This window comes from Strix aluco, chromosome 7 (genome assembly GCF_031877795.1).
Source record: "Strix aluco isolate bStrAlu1 chromosome 7, bStrAlu1.hap1, whole genome shotgun sequence".
NCBI lineage: Eukaryota > Metazoa > Chordata > Aves > Strigiformes > Strigidae > Strix > Strix aluco.
The window spans coordinates 37613023-37630853 of NC_133937.1; the positions used below are offsets into that span (position 1 = coordinate 37613023).

The following is a 17831-nucleotide window of genomic DNA, read 5'->3' on the forward strand; positions in this document are numbered from 1 at the left end:
TGATCACAGGCTTAAGCTTTTGGCTGTCTTCTAGAATACCAACTTTAAGGAAATGTTTAAAAAGTTAAGCTTAATGTAAACTGCTTGGAGCATAACATAAATGCATCATTAGGAACAGAATAGGACTAACTTCATAAAATTCAACATTTTCTTTGTAGTGTGCCAAATCACTTTGATTTTTGTGATTGATTACAAATTGTACAGATGTGTACTGCACTAGTACATTGCTCGAGGAGCTATAGCATGAATTATATTCAAGGTAGGATGACACTTAATCAATACGATGACAATATTATCTTGTTTAATTTGTCTGATGGCAGTATTAAACATCAAATCAAGCTGTTTGTTATGTCAAAGGAGTGTGAGGTATGGCAGAAATAAAATTCACCTGACACCAGTTTTTCTGTATTTCATTGCTTTGACAGGCCATCATGATTGGAGATGATATTGTGAATGATGTAGGAGGTGCCCAGCAGTGCGGGATGAGAGCTCTGCAAGTGCGGACAGGGAAGTACAGGTCAGTGCACACCCCACACCCCGAACTCCGTGGGGGCAATCACAGAGAGTGGGGAAATAGCTGTAGGTAATGATTTTTGTATTTACCTTTCTGCCAAACGACACTGCGCTTGAATTTGCTTACAAGACAATAATTTCTGAAATAAAAGGAGTTACAGTTTGGAACCTGGTGCACATTCAAAGCGAATGCGCAAGACCAGATTTTTTCCATGCCTTTTCCAGATCTTTTCCCGTTGGTGACACAAGTTTGCTATCAATGTACACTTGCATTTGTTGTCTGAACAAACACCTCCTTGTACAGCACTTAGGCTTGGGTGGATGATGACATTTTCATTTGCAAAACACAATTTGGAAAAATGCTGTGTGTATGAAAGTGACAGGAAGGGGAAGACATATTGTCTTCCATCTTTTAAAGAAATATTTTCTGTTAAATTACTGCTATAATTTTTTCATCACAGTGCGTAGAACTGGTGTGTGTCTTGGGTTTTGCTTATTTTTCTTGCTGCTGTGTGAAAGTGTTGTACACTTGATATAGGACGTGTCTGAAACTTCTAGCAGGGTTAAGATTATAAAATTAGACTGACGACTCAGCGATCTCTGTGGGTCATATCTCACAGCTTTATGAAGGACTCCATATGTCTGCTATTTCCTCCAGACATGTATTCAGCACTGAGATGTCTGGAATGCGAGAGTTGTTTCTCCCCTTCTCATCTTTCTGGAGTGCAGGCTTCTGCAGGCTCACTCATCTCTTTTGAATGACCCCTCAAGCCCTTCTCCATGCAGGTGTCTCCATGATCCTGTGCTTTCACTGACCCAAGAGCTCAAGAGACCTGAATGCAGTTAGAAACAGGGCATGGTCCTGGGCTGTCTGGTGGAAAATGAAGCCATCATCTGATGCTCAGGCCAGGTTAGGTTCAAGGTGACTCCAAATGCGGTGCAGACATCAGTCCCTACATTTAATGTTTGAGTTCCATAACACTCAAAATCTCCTCCTATCCATCTCATCTTAACCGTAATAATGTCTCTCTGTAGTAGGCATCGTTCAGCCACACCATCTGTCATTTGACATCATTCATATTTTTACAGTTTTCCTTGATTTTCAAATACTGAGACTGTACAAGAAGGATACTTGTTTTGGGAGGAGGCAGCAAGTGAGAATGGTGCTTTCTATAGGCTTTACAAAAAGTTATTTTACTAGTTTTCAAGTCAGTCTGTTTCTCAATTTTCCTTTTAGTTTGTGTAAGGTGACAAAATAGTACCCAGTGCCTTAATTCTAATGGACCAGTAAGTGATGATTTCTGAGAAAAAAATCCCCAGATACAAGTGTGTTGCATTTTGTGTATTTTTGCATCTTTAAGATAGTGTATCTCAAAATCAGTTATCTATCTGAATAAAGCTCAGAAAATCCCAAAGATTAGAAAAACAAGTATATGTTTTTTGCTGTTGGGATTATTTGCCTGTATTCTGTGTAATCCCATTAATTTCCTCAAGGAGAAGATAAGGATTCAATGGTTGGTTTTGCTCTGATATTTATGGGATCACTTTGTGGATCTTAATGTCACACAGGTACGGGTGTCAGTGAAGGAGGTATCTCTGCACACTGAGGTAAATTAAACCTTTGCTACTGACCAAATATCTCCTGTGACATACTTTGCCCATCATAAAATATGCCACAGGTGATGCTGCATTCAAACTGTTCAGGCAACTGACATAAACTGTATATACACACACACATATAAATATGTATAATCATATGCTGGGAAAACATTTTCTTGTATCAAGCTTGAGTCATGATTTCACAGCTGAAGGGGAGTCATCAGCTGTTCTAGATGGGGAAAAAAGATTGTTTTCCACTGTTATGTTTCCTGTTTCAGTGTGTGGTTGCTGTTATCTGAAATCATGTACTATTGTATGGCAGTGAAATACAGATGAGCGTCTCTCTAAACTGAGCATGTGGTGCCAGTCCTGTTGTTAGCAATTGTGAGTAAAATGAAATAGCTCTTGTTTGCCAAGAGATATCAGAGATGTATATATTTTTAAGAATGACTGATTTAATATACATGGAAAATCAAAACACACAGTGGGTACTGAGAGAGTCAGAAAAAAACAAGTGAATCAAAGCTGATGGGCAAGATAAATTAAATATTTATTTTATGGCAGGTTTAGTTTGAAGTCTGGTATATAAGATTATGCATAGGTCCTCTCTCACTTGCATGGTAGTCCTTGCTGACACAGAACTGTGTGCTACACCCAAGTACCTCTGGATGGCACCGTTAGTACGTTCACGTCAGTATTAGCCACAGCTTCGGAACCTCCCTACATACAATCTAAGGCTGTTTTTGCAGAAGTGTAAAGCACAAAGGCGTCAGGGTTTTACTGTAGCTGCTGACTGTTGGTGCGATGGGATTTCCACAGATTTCAGTTGTGAGAGTCTTGCAGCTCGGGACCTGGGTGATCACCCCAGTTGAGTTGTCTCTGTGTTTCTACAGCCGTGAGTAGTTTTTTCCATTTCCACCACAACAATGGTGCCTCACTTCAGCAAAACGGATACAGAGCTGATTTGAGAATAAAATAAATAATAACACATGAACTATCCCGAGGAGTTGTTGCAGATGCATTTCACAGCATGCTGCTGGGTACATGGAAATGACATTAATTGCACAAGATATCCCAGTGAAGGCCTTTTGTATGTCGTTCTGTAGGTCCAAGGGATCCTGTTGTATCCCTCCATCCTCACCTAAATGCTGTTCCCCACTGGCAGACGTTGTCACCTCCAGTGTACAAGTGTGCATCGGGGCAGGTCTCCTTATTTCAGGGGTCAAGGAAGTTTACATGAACATTTTTGAGGTCTGCTGCCCACCAAGTGCCACCACTTGGCACAAAAAACGTCACATGACCCAAGGCTTACCGTACTGTTTATTGTATTTCAATGGGACTTCAGCAATCGCATGCAGATCGCAGGCTGCAAAGCATCTCAGTGCATCTTACTTGCTTTAATAAACTAGAAGAAAAAGTCCCCTTTGGCCCTGAAAGCCTTTTAGGGAAAGAATTGTTTGAGCTGCTGCTGCAGAGGTTTCAGCAGTAGATAGGGGTGGACAGGTCTTCCGCAGGGCAGGCAGCCTCCAGCCGGGTACAGGAAGCTGACTGCAGCCGGCAGCGTCACAGGAGCCTTTTCTCTGTGGTGGTGTTTGTGCCGTGTTGCTCAGTGACGGTGGTGACTGGTGCCAGCTCCCCGCTGAACTGAGGAACTGGTTTTGTGAAGGCAGGGTGGGGGTGGTTGGCTTGGCAGGCGAGTCGAGGTCCCGAGGAGAAGCAGAAGGGGTCATGCGTGGAGAGCTGGCTGCCTCCCTCCCTGGGTTCTCACCTTCCTGGCCTCTGTAGGGTCTTCTTCAGTGTTGGCTGCTCCCAGGGTGAGATTCAAAGTGTGGATTAAGCTGCTGCAAAAACATTCAGTTTTACACCACCTTGCATGGAGGTCCTGCAAGTTAGCTCCTTTGTCTCCCTTCTTTTGGATTTTTAATAAAATTTGTGCAGCCAGTTTCCTTTAGTATGACAAACTTTGCATGTTCCTCATTCCTGCATCTATACTTATCTTCTCTAAAGCACTTAATCCTCCAGCAGGACTTAAGTGTTGAGGTCTTTCTCAGTAGCCAAACCAGGCATAATATAGATTAGTCCATGAAATGCAATAAATCCTAGCTGCAACATGGAATAAAATTTCTGTTGGCACAAGTCAGGGCAATAGTGAGAAGGTGTAGGGATAAGATAGTGTTTTGAGTTGACCTCAGCCAACATGGTTCTCTGACATGGGATGAGTAGTTGGGTTGGCCATGGGATGAGTAGTTGGGTTGGCCAAGTATAGCCTTTCTTAGATGTAAAATCCAGATGCCAAGGGTCAATCTGGTCTGCAGGTTTGTCCACTCTCAGTTTGCCCCATGTGCAGAACAGATCAGGTCATTGATGCAGACTCTTGTGTGCCATGAGAAGAAGCTGGTGTTAGTTTTTTCAGCATTGGGAAATCTGACGCTAATTACAAAGTTTCTGTGTACACCTCTGTGGAGGCCCTTCGTAGCCAACATCTTTCCCATCTAGGGAAGAACATGTACTTGTCTTCCCGCACAGGGTATGTGCTAATTCCACTTGCAGCTAATTGGCCTTGACATCAAACCAATAATTTCCACAATAACTATTGATTCTGCAGTGCTGCGTAATATCTTTGTTCCTCTTTGTAACATGCAAGTTAGAGCAGAGAAAAATTACTTTGAGGCTTTTCCAACTGTCTCCCTATAAAATAGGAAACAGCTTTCAGGTGCGTCAGTGCATCAAATTGCAGGTGGTTCTTGGCAGGGTGGAAGAATTACTTACCCCTGTCTCCTTGTTGTTATTTACAGGTCTTGATTTGTAAGGAATGAGTTTTCTATCAGTGGTGTGTGGCGGTAGCGAGGAATATTCGTGGCAGTGGTACCCACTGCCCCTGCTCACCTGTGGGCTCCAAAAAGCTGTCAGTCTGGCAGTATGGGTTCATCCCCTCTCAGTGCCCATGTGAGGTTTTCTTCGTTTGATTAGGGATTTATCTCACAACCGTGGCTGATACTGCAGCATCCCTGAGCTGCCTCATTATGGACATAAAGGATAGCTCAGGGATGGAGGATGAAAGGATCGAGGCCTGTGGGAGCTGTCATCTCTCTCCAGCTCTGCCACTGTTCTCTGGGAGAACTGGGTCAAGTTACTTCATGTTGCCATTCTTCAGTTTCCCCACTTTATAATTATCCTCTGAGAATAATTATCCTGACTTTCTTAATAAAGTGGCTTGTGATCTGTTTCTCTTATCTGATTGAAGAAAATATACAGAATTTGTACAGATTTATAGGAAATTAGGTTGCCAGAAGAAAAATCCAGATATGATCAAGACAAAAAGGAAAAATCTTTTAGGCTGCCATTGTCAACTGATTAAGGATTGAGAAAAACAGGGTGGGTCGTATAATAACCTCCTAAATGAAGTTATAAAATTATTCTTAAAAAAAAAAGATTTCCACCTATAGATAAATTCACAGCTGTCACTGTATTAGTCAATGAAAGCTCATGACACCTTTTGCAAAGAAATAGTCACATCTTACTGCGCTGCAGAGAAGCAGCATCCCTCCACTCTTGCTTTCTTTCTCACTGTGTTACTAACCGCAGCCAAGATGAACAATTTTATTAGTGTGTTCACATCTCCTGGGTCTCGATGGAGCATACCAGAAGTGCGTAATGAGAACGAGCAGGCAGAGGCACTCCCTTTGTGCTGAAACAGAACCAGAGGCATTTTGATGGCCTCACAGTCCTGATAAGCCTGTTTCAAATATTAAATGGAAAGACTTCCAACCCATATTTACACTGTGAAAAGTTGTATTACAATTCATGTTAGTTAACGTCTTAAGCAATGTTTATTAAAACCTGGTGTCAGCAAGTCAGTTTTCATTTTAGCATGAGAGCTGATTGCAGTCAGTCCTAAGGCATAGTTTTATTCACCATTTACTGCACATTCAAATCGCAGTTTGCTCTGTCCATGTGAAGATCTTCACGTGTGTTTATCAGTTTCTTGACCACGACTTGATTGCCATAATCTTTGAATCAGCTTTGTGGAAGTCCAGAGTAAATACTGCAGTGCCTTAACATATGCATACTCATCTGACAACAGCCTTAAATTTTCCCAGTACGTTCAAGTGTGTCCAGACACAGAAATTACAGTGTTAGTAACTGGTGCTTTAGGAATGAGTAGCCTATGAGAAGGTTTAAGTTCCTGCTGCTATAGTATGGTCTTATACGGCAACCATCCACTTTTCAGCATAGGGTATAGCCAATCACAATGCAAAATAACGAATTGCATTGGAAATACATTATCATTGAACTACAAGTGGTAAACCTGGGAAGCAGAAGGTTTTACTCTCCAACTCTGAAGAATCATCTTTTGTGTGTCTTGAGTATTTCTGTTTTGTTAACTGAACATAGCCAAGTGTTTACTTTCCAGTAGAGCTACTATTTGATATTAGAAATACCAGTTGGACTAAATGGTCGTTGTAGGTCCCCTTCAACTGAACTATTCTATTCTATTCTATTCTATTCTATTCTATTCTATTCTATTCTATTCTATTCTATTCTATTCTATTCTATTCTATTCTATTCTAAATGCAGGTTATACCTGAGCTAAAACACACCTGAAAGGAGCAAGGGGGAATAGAGAGTTCTGCTATGTTGTAGCTAATGTATAAATTTAAATATCTTCAGTCTAAAACAGAAATGGGAGTTCTGGGGTGTTTTTTATTAGCAGATTAATTTATTCGTTGGTACCATAATAAACCTCAAGGAAGCAGAGGGTGCTCAGGACATAGCCATGCTAGGTGCTGTATGTATGCTCATGTGCTGTTCTGAAACAATTAATCTGAATATCAGAAAAGAGATCAGTCTGTGATGAGAGTAGGGGCAAGGATAAATAAGGGAGAAATGTATCAGGTCAGTGAGGAAAAGCAATATTACTCCACAGTCTTGCCAGTTCTGCTCTCTACCTGTCTAACAACCGACCTTTCCTTCGCAGTCCTACTCTGATCAACTGTCACATCTCAAACACTTATGAAAGGAGGCAATTTGCATTTTGCAGATCAAGATGGTAGTGACCACATCAGCCTGTGCTGCAGTTTTGCTTCCCCTCTTGCTTCGCATCCACACAACACATGCAGTAGCAGAGACAGCTGCCTCGAAGGTTTCCACTTCCCCTCTCCTAAAGTTGATAAATAAAGGGCTGAAAGAGGTGGAGGTGGTACCAGTATCTGCTACTAGAAGCAAGAGGCAGTGAGACCTGGGAGGGCACGTGGCTCAGGTGGGCTTGATGTACAGGACTAAACCACTTCCAGACCCTTCTCTGAAAAGCATCCAAAGCTAATGGCCATTTTGCTTTCCTTCTATTTTGCTCTGGTGCCTCGATGTCTTGGTAGTACGTGCTCTTTCAGCCTGGGCTGGCAGCCATCCTCCACCCAACAGGGCCGTGTACACTCATGCATCTGCGTGAGTAACACCAGAGCCCTTGGCAGCTGCTTGTCCAACGTGTTTGTGTTTCTCTCCTCCCCGCAGATACATAATTCATGAGCTGAGGTGGTGGCGGCAGGACTGCCTGAAAGGAGGCAGCTCAGGGACTTTCCAAGCTTTCCACAGAGTGTCTTCATCTCCTGCACAGCAACCGCTCTCACTGCAGACACCTGTGGCCTCCCCCGAGCTGCCTGGCTGAAGGGCCCCCCAGGCTCTTGGTAGGACAGACCCACCTTTAGCTCTTGCTAGACCTCCAGCCTCCCTCCCTGGTATGAGCCTGAGCCACACAGTCTACAGGATGGGACAGGAAGCAGGTCCTTGCTTATTTTTATCTTTAGGGGCCTTTTCTCATCACCAGCGTAAGGCTGCAGTAGAAAAATTCCACAGCGAAGCAGTCCTGGGAGCCGGCCGAGCGCAGCAGTGTTTCTCAACACTTGTCACTTGCAGAATGCCGAGCTGTATTAGCTTGTTCAACATTTGACAGCGATGATGAATACCATACCAATCGCTAACTACTTTATTTCCGTAAAAATGCTAATGAGCGTGTTGAAATGTGCTGCAGAAATGGCAGAGCTGGGACAGCTGCACAATTGTGGTTTCACTAGAGATTTCCTTTTTTTAAAACACAGGTTCCTCTTCTCTGCGTATTTTTTTCCTGTAGTTAAATGTCATCCCAGCTCGCTTGGGGCATGGAGTCCTCTCAGTGAGCAGCACGTGGAGCATGGCAGAAGGGGAGACTGCTCTGATTGATAAAACCAAAGCAGAGCCCTGTTTTCAAAGGGAGAGAGAAGCAAACAAGAGAGAGGGAGGCCAAGTCAGCTGCTGATGCAGCTCCCTCAGAGCAAATGGTTCAGTATCTGAAATTTAATCTTCTGGCTTGGGCTCTTGCTCTCACTGTAAACACGCTCAGGAGCCGCAGTGCTGGGGCAGTATCTTGTGTTGGCACTGTGGGCACAAAACAACTGGGTATTCACGCTTTAATGCTGTGCTGTGTGGCCCACGGATGCTGGAGGGTCACCTGCAGGCTTATATAGTGACATTTCTTTCTTCCCCTAAGAATGGGTTTAACCTACAAGCCCAGAGTGGCTGCCTAGTCCCTGGTGCTTTCTGCTCTTGAGATGCAGAGCAGGGCCCTGTGTTTTATCGCTGTCTGCTCAGGCACACGGCCGTGCAGTTGCAGGGGGAGCCAGGTGCTCAGAGGTGGGGTGCACTCACAGGACCACCAGCCACCGTGGCTGGTCCCAGAGCCATGGTGGGGGCTTTTCCACGTGGCTTTTCCAGCGTTGGTAGAGTGATGGAGACGGTGAGTGGGAGCAGGGCTGCCAGCCTGCTCAGGCCAAGGGAGCGGCCACAAGACATGGGGCCTGCTGCCCCTCCAGCTGCTTCTGCTGGGCTTGGGCTGGTGGCTGGTTTTCATCCCTTTCAGGAGGCATGGTGTGACTTGCCTGGAGTTAAAAATAAAGCACCCGGCAGTGCCAGCTTTAGGTCTTCTGCAAGTGCTGGGGAACTCTGATGGCTCCGTTCATGTACTGCGGCAGGAGTAAGAGCGTAATGTGAGAAAAGGGGTTTAGGTGAAGAGCAGCACTCCCCTGCGCTTCCCTGCCTGGGGATGGAGGCAGTGTGCAGGTGGCACTAGGACGTGACTCATGTTCACACTTTGCCCTGCAACAATTACAATTCTTGTCTGTGGTTTTCAGTCATTGTCAGCAGCGTATATACGGTTACACTTTAACCCTGTACGCTCCCAGATTGCTGAAAGATGAGCCTATTCAGCACACGGGGCCGGTGCTGTTGCAAGGGGTCTGCGTCCTGTGTCAAGTCTTTAAACTCGAGCCATCAGCCTCCCCAAAACCAGTGATGGGCCTCAGGGCCATGGGGAGCAGGGCTGGGGAGTCCCTGCTGGCTGCCGGCTGCAGCCACTGCATGCACTGTGGCTCTTCACATTGACCTGCAGCTCGTCTCAAAAGCTTTTTCCTTCTCTTCATAACTCCGCTCTGACTGAGTCTACATGGGCCCACATGATCAGCTGGGTCTAATACTCTGCTAAATGCTGCTCCTGGTCTGTAGGCCCATTTCTGTGGTGCCTTCAGGGACTCGCTCCAGCCGTTGATCTTGGCCGTGTGTCTTGCATATTACTTTCCTTATGCCAGTGGATGCTTTCATTTCACAGCTCCAGTTGCTTTTCTGTTCCCAGTCACACTCTTGAGTGCCCTCTGAGGTGTGCAGGGAGGGGAGGGTGTCAGGTTTGCCCTCCTTCCAGCTTCCACTCACTCCCAACCCATTGTAACCGCTGTCAGTCTACACGTAAGCAGGGTTGCACTGTCTGTCCCTAGGTGGGAAGCTCAGCCATGCAGTGCATATTGCTGTGCTGCTGCAGACAGTGGCTGCATTCCTGCAGAAAAAAGAGCTGTGAGTCATCCTGCCCTGTTTCTGACAGCAGCAGAGCAAACACCCAAGCCATTCCCCCTGGGCTGCCTTTGCAGAGAGAGCTGGGCACCTGTAGCTGTAAGTCCTCTCATCCTAAAGCAGGCCAGGTCGATCTAGACGTGCTCTGGGGAAGCTTCTTCTGCCCCCTGTGCAGACTGGGCTTAGTGGGGATCAGCTCTACCCACAGCAACACATCACTTGCTTAAATGACCAAAGCACAACATATGCATTGGCTGATCAGTCTGTGGCAAGTAGGGAAATTAATGCAAAGAGTTATTTCACCACTAATGAGAATTTGGGGAGGAGTGGGGAGGGGCGGCTGAGTGATGGAGGTAGCGGAGCCAGGCGGGTGTGTGGTAGCTCCCAGGCTGTGGACTTCACAATACTCTTTGCATGCTTTGCACGCTGTGGCCTCAGGGCCCTTCTTCCCCCTCCCCATCCCCTGGGACCCTGCCAGTTCCCAGTTCGTACTGGAGGAGACAGGTTTCTCACAGTGCAGATTTCTAGAGGCTATGTCGGGCAGGAGGCAGCCAGCAGTGCTCTGCAGTGCCAGATCAAACCCTGGTTTTGGATTTACAGTTGCAGTTTGTGGAGGGTGGGAGGGAGCTTGAAGTGGTTTTTATCTTGGCATGAATATATCCCGAAGCACCGTGCCGAGCAAAGCAGCTGCCACTTGCCTTTAAAAGAGGCTCCTGTGCTGCAGAGCCCCTTCACCTGCCACAAAGCTGAGCTTTGTTCAAACCCCAGCAGGCGTTTGCAGTTGAATAACGTGAACTGTTCAGCTTGGCTGTTGGCTGCGTGACACTGAAATCAGGCCTAAAAATAGGAGGATGTCTGACCCTGAAGTGAAGGATTTTCACTCGTAACCCAGCCTGGCACCCGTCCAGGGTGACATCATCTGGAGGGGAAGTTGGAGAAGCTTCCAAATTCATTGCTTTGCGCGCAGGAGCGCTAAATGCCTGTGTCAGCTGATAATCAGGCAGTATATTCGCCATGGCTGTGAATCAGGGGAAGGAGGGAATGGGGAAGAAAAGATGTGAAGATTAAAGAGGAGGATCAGAGCTGCACGTCAGAAAAGGGTTTTGCGAGTGTTGTCTGTGTATTGCTCAAAGGGAGATGATAGGAGCAAAAAAAGTCCCATTCAGGCAGAGCCTGTCCCATAAAATATGAGTTTTGTTTTCTTTTATGTGTGCTAAAAGGTATTGAGTTACAGTCAAGGTTCTGACCACCAGCCCACCCAGTGATATCTGAGTCTGCACGATTTAGACTTGCAAGTGTGTGGATACTGCTCACGGTGGCCATGGAAGCATCTGAGATGGCCAGGTACTGAGTGACCTCCCTTGGTTTCAGCTCTCTGATATTTGAAAGCAGCTTTGCCCAGGCTAACCTTCAGGGTTTTGATCCAAATCTGTGCTCAAGGATGACCTTGCTATTGTTGTTCTGAACCCAAATTGCTTGAACCCAGTTCCTCGTATTTCTATGCCAAGCTTCTTTGTCTTCCTTAAAAGTAATAGTGTATAAAAAATGCGATAGGCAGTTTTCCTCTGAAACTTGACATCTTTTTCCCTCCGAATGCTGCCAGGTGACCCCTGTGCTCATCCTCTAACGAGGACATCTTTGCCTCGGTGTTGATGAGCGCACGCTGGAATTCGTAACTCTTTTCAGATGGTGAGAGCTAAGTGTGATATTTAGATGGGGTGTCTCCATGATCTATTTTTCTTCTGCCTTTTAAATTCTTATTACATATTTATAAAGCTGTTATAGCAAAGATGCCTAAAGCACAACCGTGGGCAGTGTTTGGTCTCTGAGTCCCAAATGAAGCTGAAAAAACTGCTGTTGCTATGTAAACACTATGGCAAGAGCTGATTTCATGCATACTGCTGGGCATTTTTAACCAACAATGATAATGAAAAGCGGGGAAGAGATTTACCATATCACAGAATCACAGAATGGTTTGGGTTGGAAGGGACCTTAACGACCATCTAGTCCCAACCCCCTGCCACGAGCAGGGACACCTTCCACTAGCCCAGTTTGCCCAAAGCCCCGTCCAACGTGGCCTTGAACCCTTCCAGGGAGGGGGCAGCCACAGCTTCTCTGGGCAACCTGTGCCAGGGCCTCACCACCCTCACAGGGAAGAATTTCTTCCTTAGATCTCATCTAAATCTGCCCTCTTTCAGTTTAAAACCATGATCCCTCGTCCTATCCCTACACCCCTGATCAAGAGTCCCTCCCCCCTTTCTTGTAGCCCCTTTAAGTCCTGGGAGGCTGCTCTAAGGTCTCCCCGGAGCCTTCTCTTCTCCAGCTGAATCCCCCCAACTCTCTCAGCCTGTCCTCACAGGGAAGGTGCTCCAGCCCCCTGAGCATCTTCGTGGCCTCCTCTGGACCTGCTCAAGCACTATGAAACAAATTGATTTGGTTAGAGACTGAGAAAAGTGTTCAGGCATGCCAGCCCTTCTTGGGGTTTTCATGGTCTTAGATCATCACAGCAGTGAAACTCTTCCTACAGACAAGCTGGTTTATAGACATCTGCCACAGCAACAGGCACAGACGAGCTGCTTTTCACTTCATCAGCCTTTGGGTGGGATTTGTCTGACTAAGCATGATGATATTTCTGGTTGTCTGCTGGGAAATGACCAGGCTGTGGTTGCAAAGGTGTTTCACTGGCGTTGACTGAGCCCATGGAATGCAGATGGTAGCCCAGGCAGGATCAGGAATTGACTTCCCATACTAGGGTTAAGTATATCGGCTAGAGAGGGGCTTGGACAGTTTTTCCATGTTTTACCCATTTTTTTATATAGAAGCTTGAAGCCTCTCTGAGAGACAAATCTTTATTTGTAACTAGACTGTAAAACTTCTTAGTTTTTGATCCCAGAGTGATACTGATGTCATCTACCTGGACTTGTGCAAAGCTTTTGTCACTGTCCCACACGACGTCCTTGTCTCTAAATTGGAGAGGCATGGGTTTGATGGACAGACCACTCGGTGGGTAAGGAATTGGCTGGATGGTCACACTCAAAAGAGTTGGGGTCAACAGTTCGATGTCCAAGTGGAGAGCAGTGACGAGTGGCGTCCTCAGGGGTGAGTGTTGGGACCGGTGGTGTTTAACGTCTTTGTCAGCGAGATGGACAGTGGGATCGAGGCACCCTCAGCGAGTTCACCAACGACACCGAGCTGTGTGGTGCGGTGACACGCTGGAGGGAAGGGATGTGCCATCCAGAGGGACCTGGACAGGCTGGAGAGGTGGGACATGCAAACCTCATGGAGTTCAACAAGGCCAAGGGCAAGGTCCTGCCCATGGGTCGGGGCAATCTCAAGCACAAATCCAGGCTGGGCGAGGAGCGGATGGAGAGCAGCCCCAAGGAGAAGGACTTGGGGGTATCAGTGGATGGAAAACTGACTGTGAGCCAGCAACGTGCGCTGGCAGCCCAGAAAGCCAACTGTGTGCTGGGCTGCATCCAGAGCAGTGTGGGCAGCAGGGCAAGGGAGGGGATTCTCCCCCTCTGCTCTGCTCTCGTGAGACCCCCCTGCAGTGCTGTGTCCAGCTCTGGGGGCACCAACATCAGAAGGACACAGACCTGCTCGAGCGGGGCCAGAGGAGGCCATGAAGATGCTCGTGGGGCTGGAGCAGCTCCCCTGTGAGGACAGGCTGAGAGAGTTGGGGGTGTTCAGCTGGAGAAGAGAAGGCTCTGGAGAGACCTTAGAGCGGCCTCCCAGGACTTAAAGGGGCTACAGGAAGGGGGGAGGGACTCTTGATCAGGGGTGTAGGGATAGGGTGAGGGGTCATGGTTTTAAACTGAAAGAGGGCAGATTTAGATGAGATCTAAGGAAGAAATTCTTCCCTGTGAGGGTGGTGAGGTCCTGGCACAGGTTGCCCAGAGAAGCTGTGGCTGCCCCCTCCCTGGAAGGGTTCAAGGCCACGTTGGACGGGGCTTTCGGCAACCTGGGCTAGTGGAAGGTGTCCCTGCCTGTGGCAGGGGGTTGGGACTAGATGGTCTTTAAGGTCCCCTCCAGCCCAAACCATTCTATGATTCTATGATACTTTTTATTAAGTACAGCCTAAGTGGAATAGCGGTTTGAAAGGCAGGAACCTAAACCTAAACAGCTGGAATAAATCTCGTCTGTGTTAGTGGTGAATGCCAGTCCTGCTGTAGGTCAGCTGCTCTGTTACAGACCTGTTGTTTCACAGGGCATTAGCGGAGCTGACATAAACGAAAGCAAGGCACGCACTAGAAGAGCTGGCTTTTATTCTTGCAGATGGAACTCTTTATTTTTCCTTGCTGGTTGAGATGTTCTAGCAAACACTTGACTTCCTTGTCATCTTTAAACTATGCAGAGAGGTGGGGAATTGGCTTTTACCAAAGCAAATGGACTTCTGCTTTGAAAAGTCCCTTCCTGCAGTTTTTGGCATGACTAATCACCCTGCTCTCAACAGTCCTTGAGCTTTATGATACAGTAGTTTTGCACAAAGCTGTATTTTTATGCCCATAAGCTTTTAAAGCTGCGTTTCTTTGAAAACATGTCCCTAGATAGCCAGCCTGTAGTTTCACACAAAGAGCTGGAGATGGGTCCAGAGGACTTACTTGGGAAGAGGGAGTGGGCTTGGGGGCTGTGAGACGGCAGCCAGAGGCACTGGCAGACACAGGGTGATGACCAGCGCTGCTGCACCATCACACAAGTTGTCAAATAACATTCAGATAAAAATGCTACATGTTCAAAGACCGTTACAGCATGAATTCAACCATATCATGCATTCACTCTGAGGAGCAGCCCTTAATGAAATGATCACATCTCCTTCCCCACGCCGAATCCTTGTCTCCCCATCGCCCAGAGCAGACACGGCTGCGTACATGGGGGGATTTACAGAGCAATTTTTCCCTTCGCCAGTCCCTGGTTTCCATGTGGGTTTTTCTACCGTGTCTTTGTGTCAGTGAAATACAAACATTAATGCGTTTATTTCCGGAGCAGAGCTTTGAGATCCTGCCTTAACTGTGCACACAGGGACAAGAGGCACAGAGGTTAAAACTAACACTGGCCACAGGGGTCAGTCGCTCACATGCTTAGTTTGAAAGTACTTGAGCATTACATGTAAACATATGTTGGAAACGGCGCTCGCAGCCACTGTGGGGGCATCTGTGTGGGCTCAGCCCTGCTGCAGATGGGCTCCCAACTGGCCCCAGGCAGGCACTTGGAACATCACAGTGGCCAGAGGAAAGCCTGGGCATGACGGAGGAATGGCGTGGCCAGGCAGAGGGAGAGTACGCTCCTCCGCAGGGCGGCACTGACCTTTTTTATCACAAAAGCATCTCTGTCTCCTTTCGTCAGGCGTCGGAGGTGCCCGTCTCCTTTGGGCTGGCTCACACAGGCTCTGCTGAGGTTGCTCTTCCCTCTGTCCTGGCTCCCATTAGTGGTGCAAAAGGACAGGTTTTGGCTGAGGACTCTGAGGCCAACTCCTGTTCGTACAAAACGGTTACAAAGACCTCAGTTGAAAGGAAAAAAACCAAACCCGAACTGTCTGCATTTAAATCAGCCTAATTAAAGTGGCTTTTTCCAGGAGCTGGCAGGCATGCTGCCTTGCCTGCCCAAAGTGATTTGTGCAATTACTGTCTTTTGTGTTTGTCTGGTGGGGTTTTTTCTCACCGCACTCCTTTATGGGACGTTGCTCAGTGATGATCGCCTGTGTGCGATACGTTATTTTAAGTTTAGAAATAGGGGGTCGGATTCTCACCTGCTCTAAGGAGTGGAGTAAATCGACAGAGCTCTGCTGATTTACACCTGCTGGTGCTCTGGCCCACTGGGTGCCTGGAATAGCTTAGCAAGTGTAAAAGAAAAAAATGGTTTCTCCATCCATCTGGAACACATTGCATACATCAGGGGAAGGAGAGGCATTTGTGAGAGCGAACGCTTCATTTATCAGTGTATGAGCTATTGAAAAGACTGGATGTAGCTGGGATAATTATAACCAAGATCAGTCTTCTTGGAATGGAAAAGTAACGACAATCCTAATTTTACCAAATCTTCTGAAATTTACTGCCTATTTATTTAACACTCCAGACCCTTTCCTGTGGCAGAGGATCGGCTAGATTTATGGAGGTGCAGTTTAGTAATCTAAATAGTTGGGAGTTGATCTGCGCGGCCCGTGGGCTGCTCTGGTTATTTTCACTGTCACTGCTCGGAGGCCATGGGAACCGGGGATGCAGATGGAAGCGCAGCAAGGCAGGCACAGGCCAAAAATCAGCCAGAGTCGGTCAAAACACTCTTCTACTTGCTTTGCAGGCAAGAAGTATCTGGCCTTTGTAGGCAGCTTTAGCTGTCGGTGCTGTTGGGAAGGAAACAAAGCTCCTTCCATCCCCTCTTCAGGAGCTGCCTATTTTTAATCTTTCCAGCATATCTGTGTTTTTTTCCTTCGTATAAGGGGAGGCAATATGTATTCAGAAATTCCCCATGCAGGGAAGGTCATAGTAGCAAGTGTGTGTTTGGAGAGGTGACTGCAGTTTCCCTGTGACAAGCCGTGGGTATCACCTGTCCATCCTAGAGCCTTATCAAAATGGAAAACCTCTGCTAGAAGCAGGAATAGCAGCACAAGAAAGAAAATCCCTTTGGGACAATACATGCTTTGTTAAAAAAGTGAGGTTATCCAGAATCTGTGAAAATGAAGGCAGGCAAAGGAGCAGAACTGTGGGCCTGGAAGCCCTTTTGCTACCATCATTTAATACTAGAGGAAAATGCCTGGACTGGGGTTTAATAATTGTTGCTGATTTTTTTGTAGCAAGTTCGTAATTGCTAGGTCTGTCTGCATTTGTGGGTTTATGAGCTGTGCTGCCTTTTGGCTGAATATTTACTCTTCTCTCACCACAAAAGTAAGCATCTTTTCCAGTCCAGCATGTCTTGCAGGAGTTGAAACGCATAGCCCTGATTTCCTGTTCAACTCTAAAGCACTGTGGGTTTTTAGAGTTGTTATAAGCACACACAAAACCCCAAACAACAAACCCTGAAAGATTAAAATAATGGTGTGAAGAAGACAGAAGGAAGATCTCCTTTGACTAGTTTCGAGTCAGGGTTTTAGTCCAAGGGGTTTGGTAGCACTGTAAGCCTTTGTGCTTCAAGACACAAGCCAAATTCGCACTAATAAAATTCAAAAGGCAATTTTCCTTCGGGGCACAAATTCTAATATAAAGTCGCCTACATTTTCCTAAACCACTGGCAGAAACTGGCCACTGTTGAAAGCGGAATACACAATTAGATCAGGCTGCCTGTCTGAACTGGCATGGCGGCTCTCGCGTGCTCTGCCTGCCTGTATGAACACTCAGGAGAGGTGTGTTGTCACCGGTACTGCTGCATTGTCACCAGGAAGGCCACGAGCTCCAGTCGGGTCAGGTAACTGGGGAGGCAGGAAGAGACAATGGGTTTGAACATGTGTTTGAGGGTGTATCAGGAAGCCTCAGTGCCCTGGTTGCCGAAGCAGTATCTTTACAGTCCTGTGCTCCTAGCTCCCGTGCTGCCATCCCTGCCGGCCCCTCACCTTGGCATCTGACTCACATTTTTGCATACATCCAAGTCCTGAAGAGTTCGGGTAAGGTGCTGAGTGGTGTGGAATTGGTGGTTTATTGGGGAACATCAGTGCTTTTTAGCCTTGGTTGGCCTGAGCAAAACAAAGGAAGAAATTTTTGCATGTGCTAGGGAAAACGGTGGGACAGCAACACAAAATGGACCCCCCACCACCTGCCTGGAACAGAGCTAGTACTCTTAGTGCCAGCTCTGCTCCACATTCAACCCTTTTGTAGGCAGGTTGTTGAACGTGAGAGCCAACAGCTGCTCCAGGTGTTAGG

At 46.8% G+C, this 17831-nt stretch overlaps 1 protein-coding gene across 5 annotated transcripts in view; it reads left to right on the forward strand.

Moving 5' to 3' along the window:
* Positions 1–17831, forward strand: part of LHPP (phospholysine phosphohistidine inorganic pyrophosphate phosphatase) — a 96107-nt gene that overhangs the window by 27615 nt on the left and 50661 nt on the right. For 4 of the 5 annotated variants that reach the window (XR_012624051.1, XR_012624050.1, XM_074831489.1 and 1 more), the window contains exon 6: positions 426–517. The exons of the other annotated variant lie outside the window; for it this stretch is intronic. Coding sequence is in view for 2 of the 4 variants with exons in the window: in XM_074831489.1 (XP_074687590.1) it covers positions 426–517 (92 nt within the window). In the remaining 2 variants the exon portion in view is untranslated. The remainder of the gene's footprint in view (positions 1–425; positions 518–17831) is intronic. 5 annotated transcript variants of the gene reach the window in all.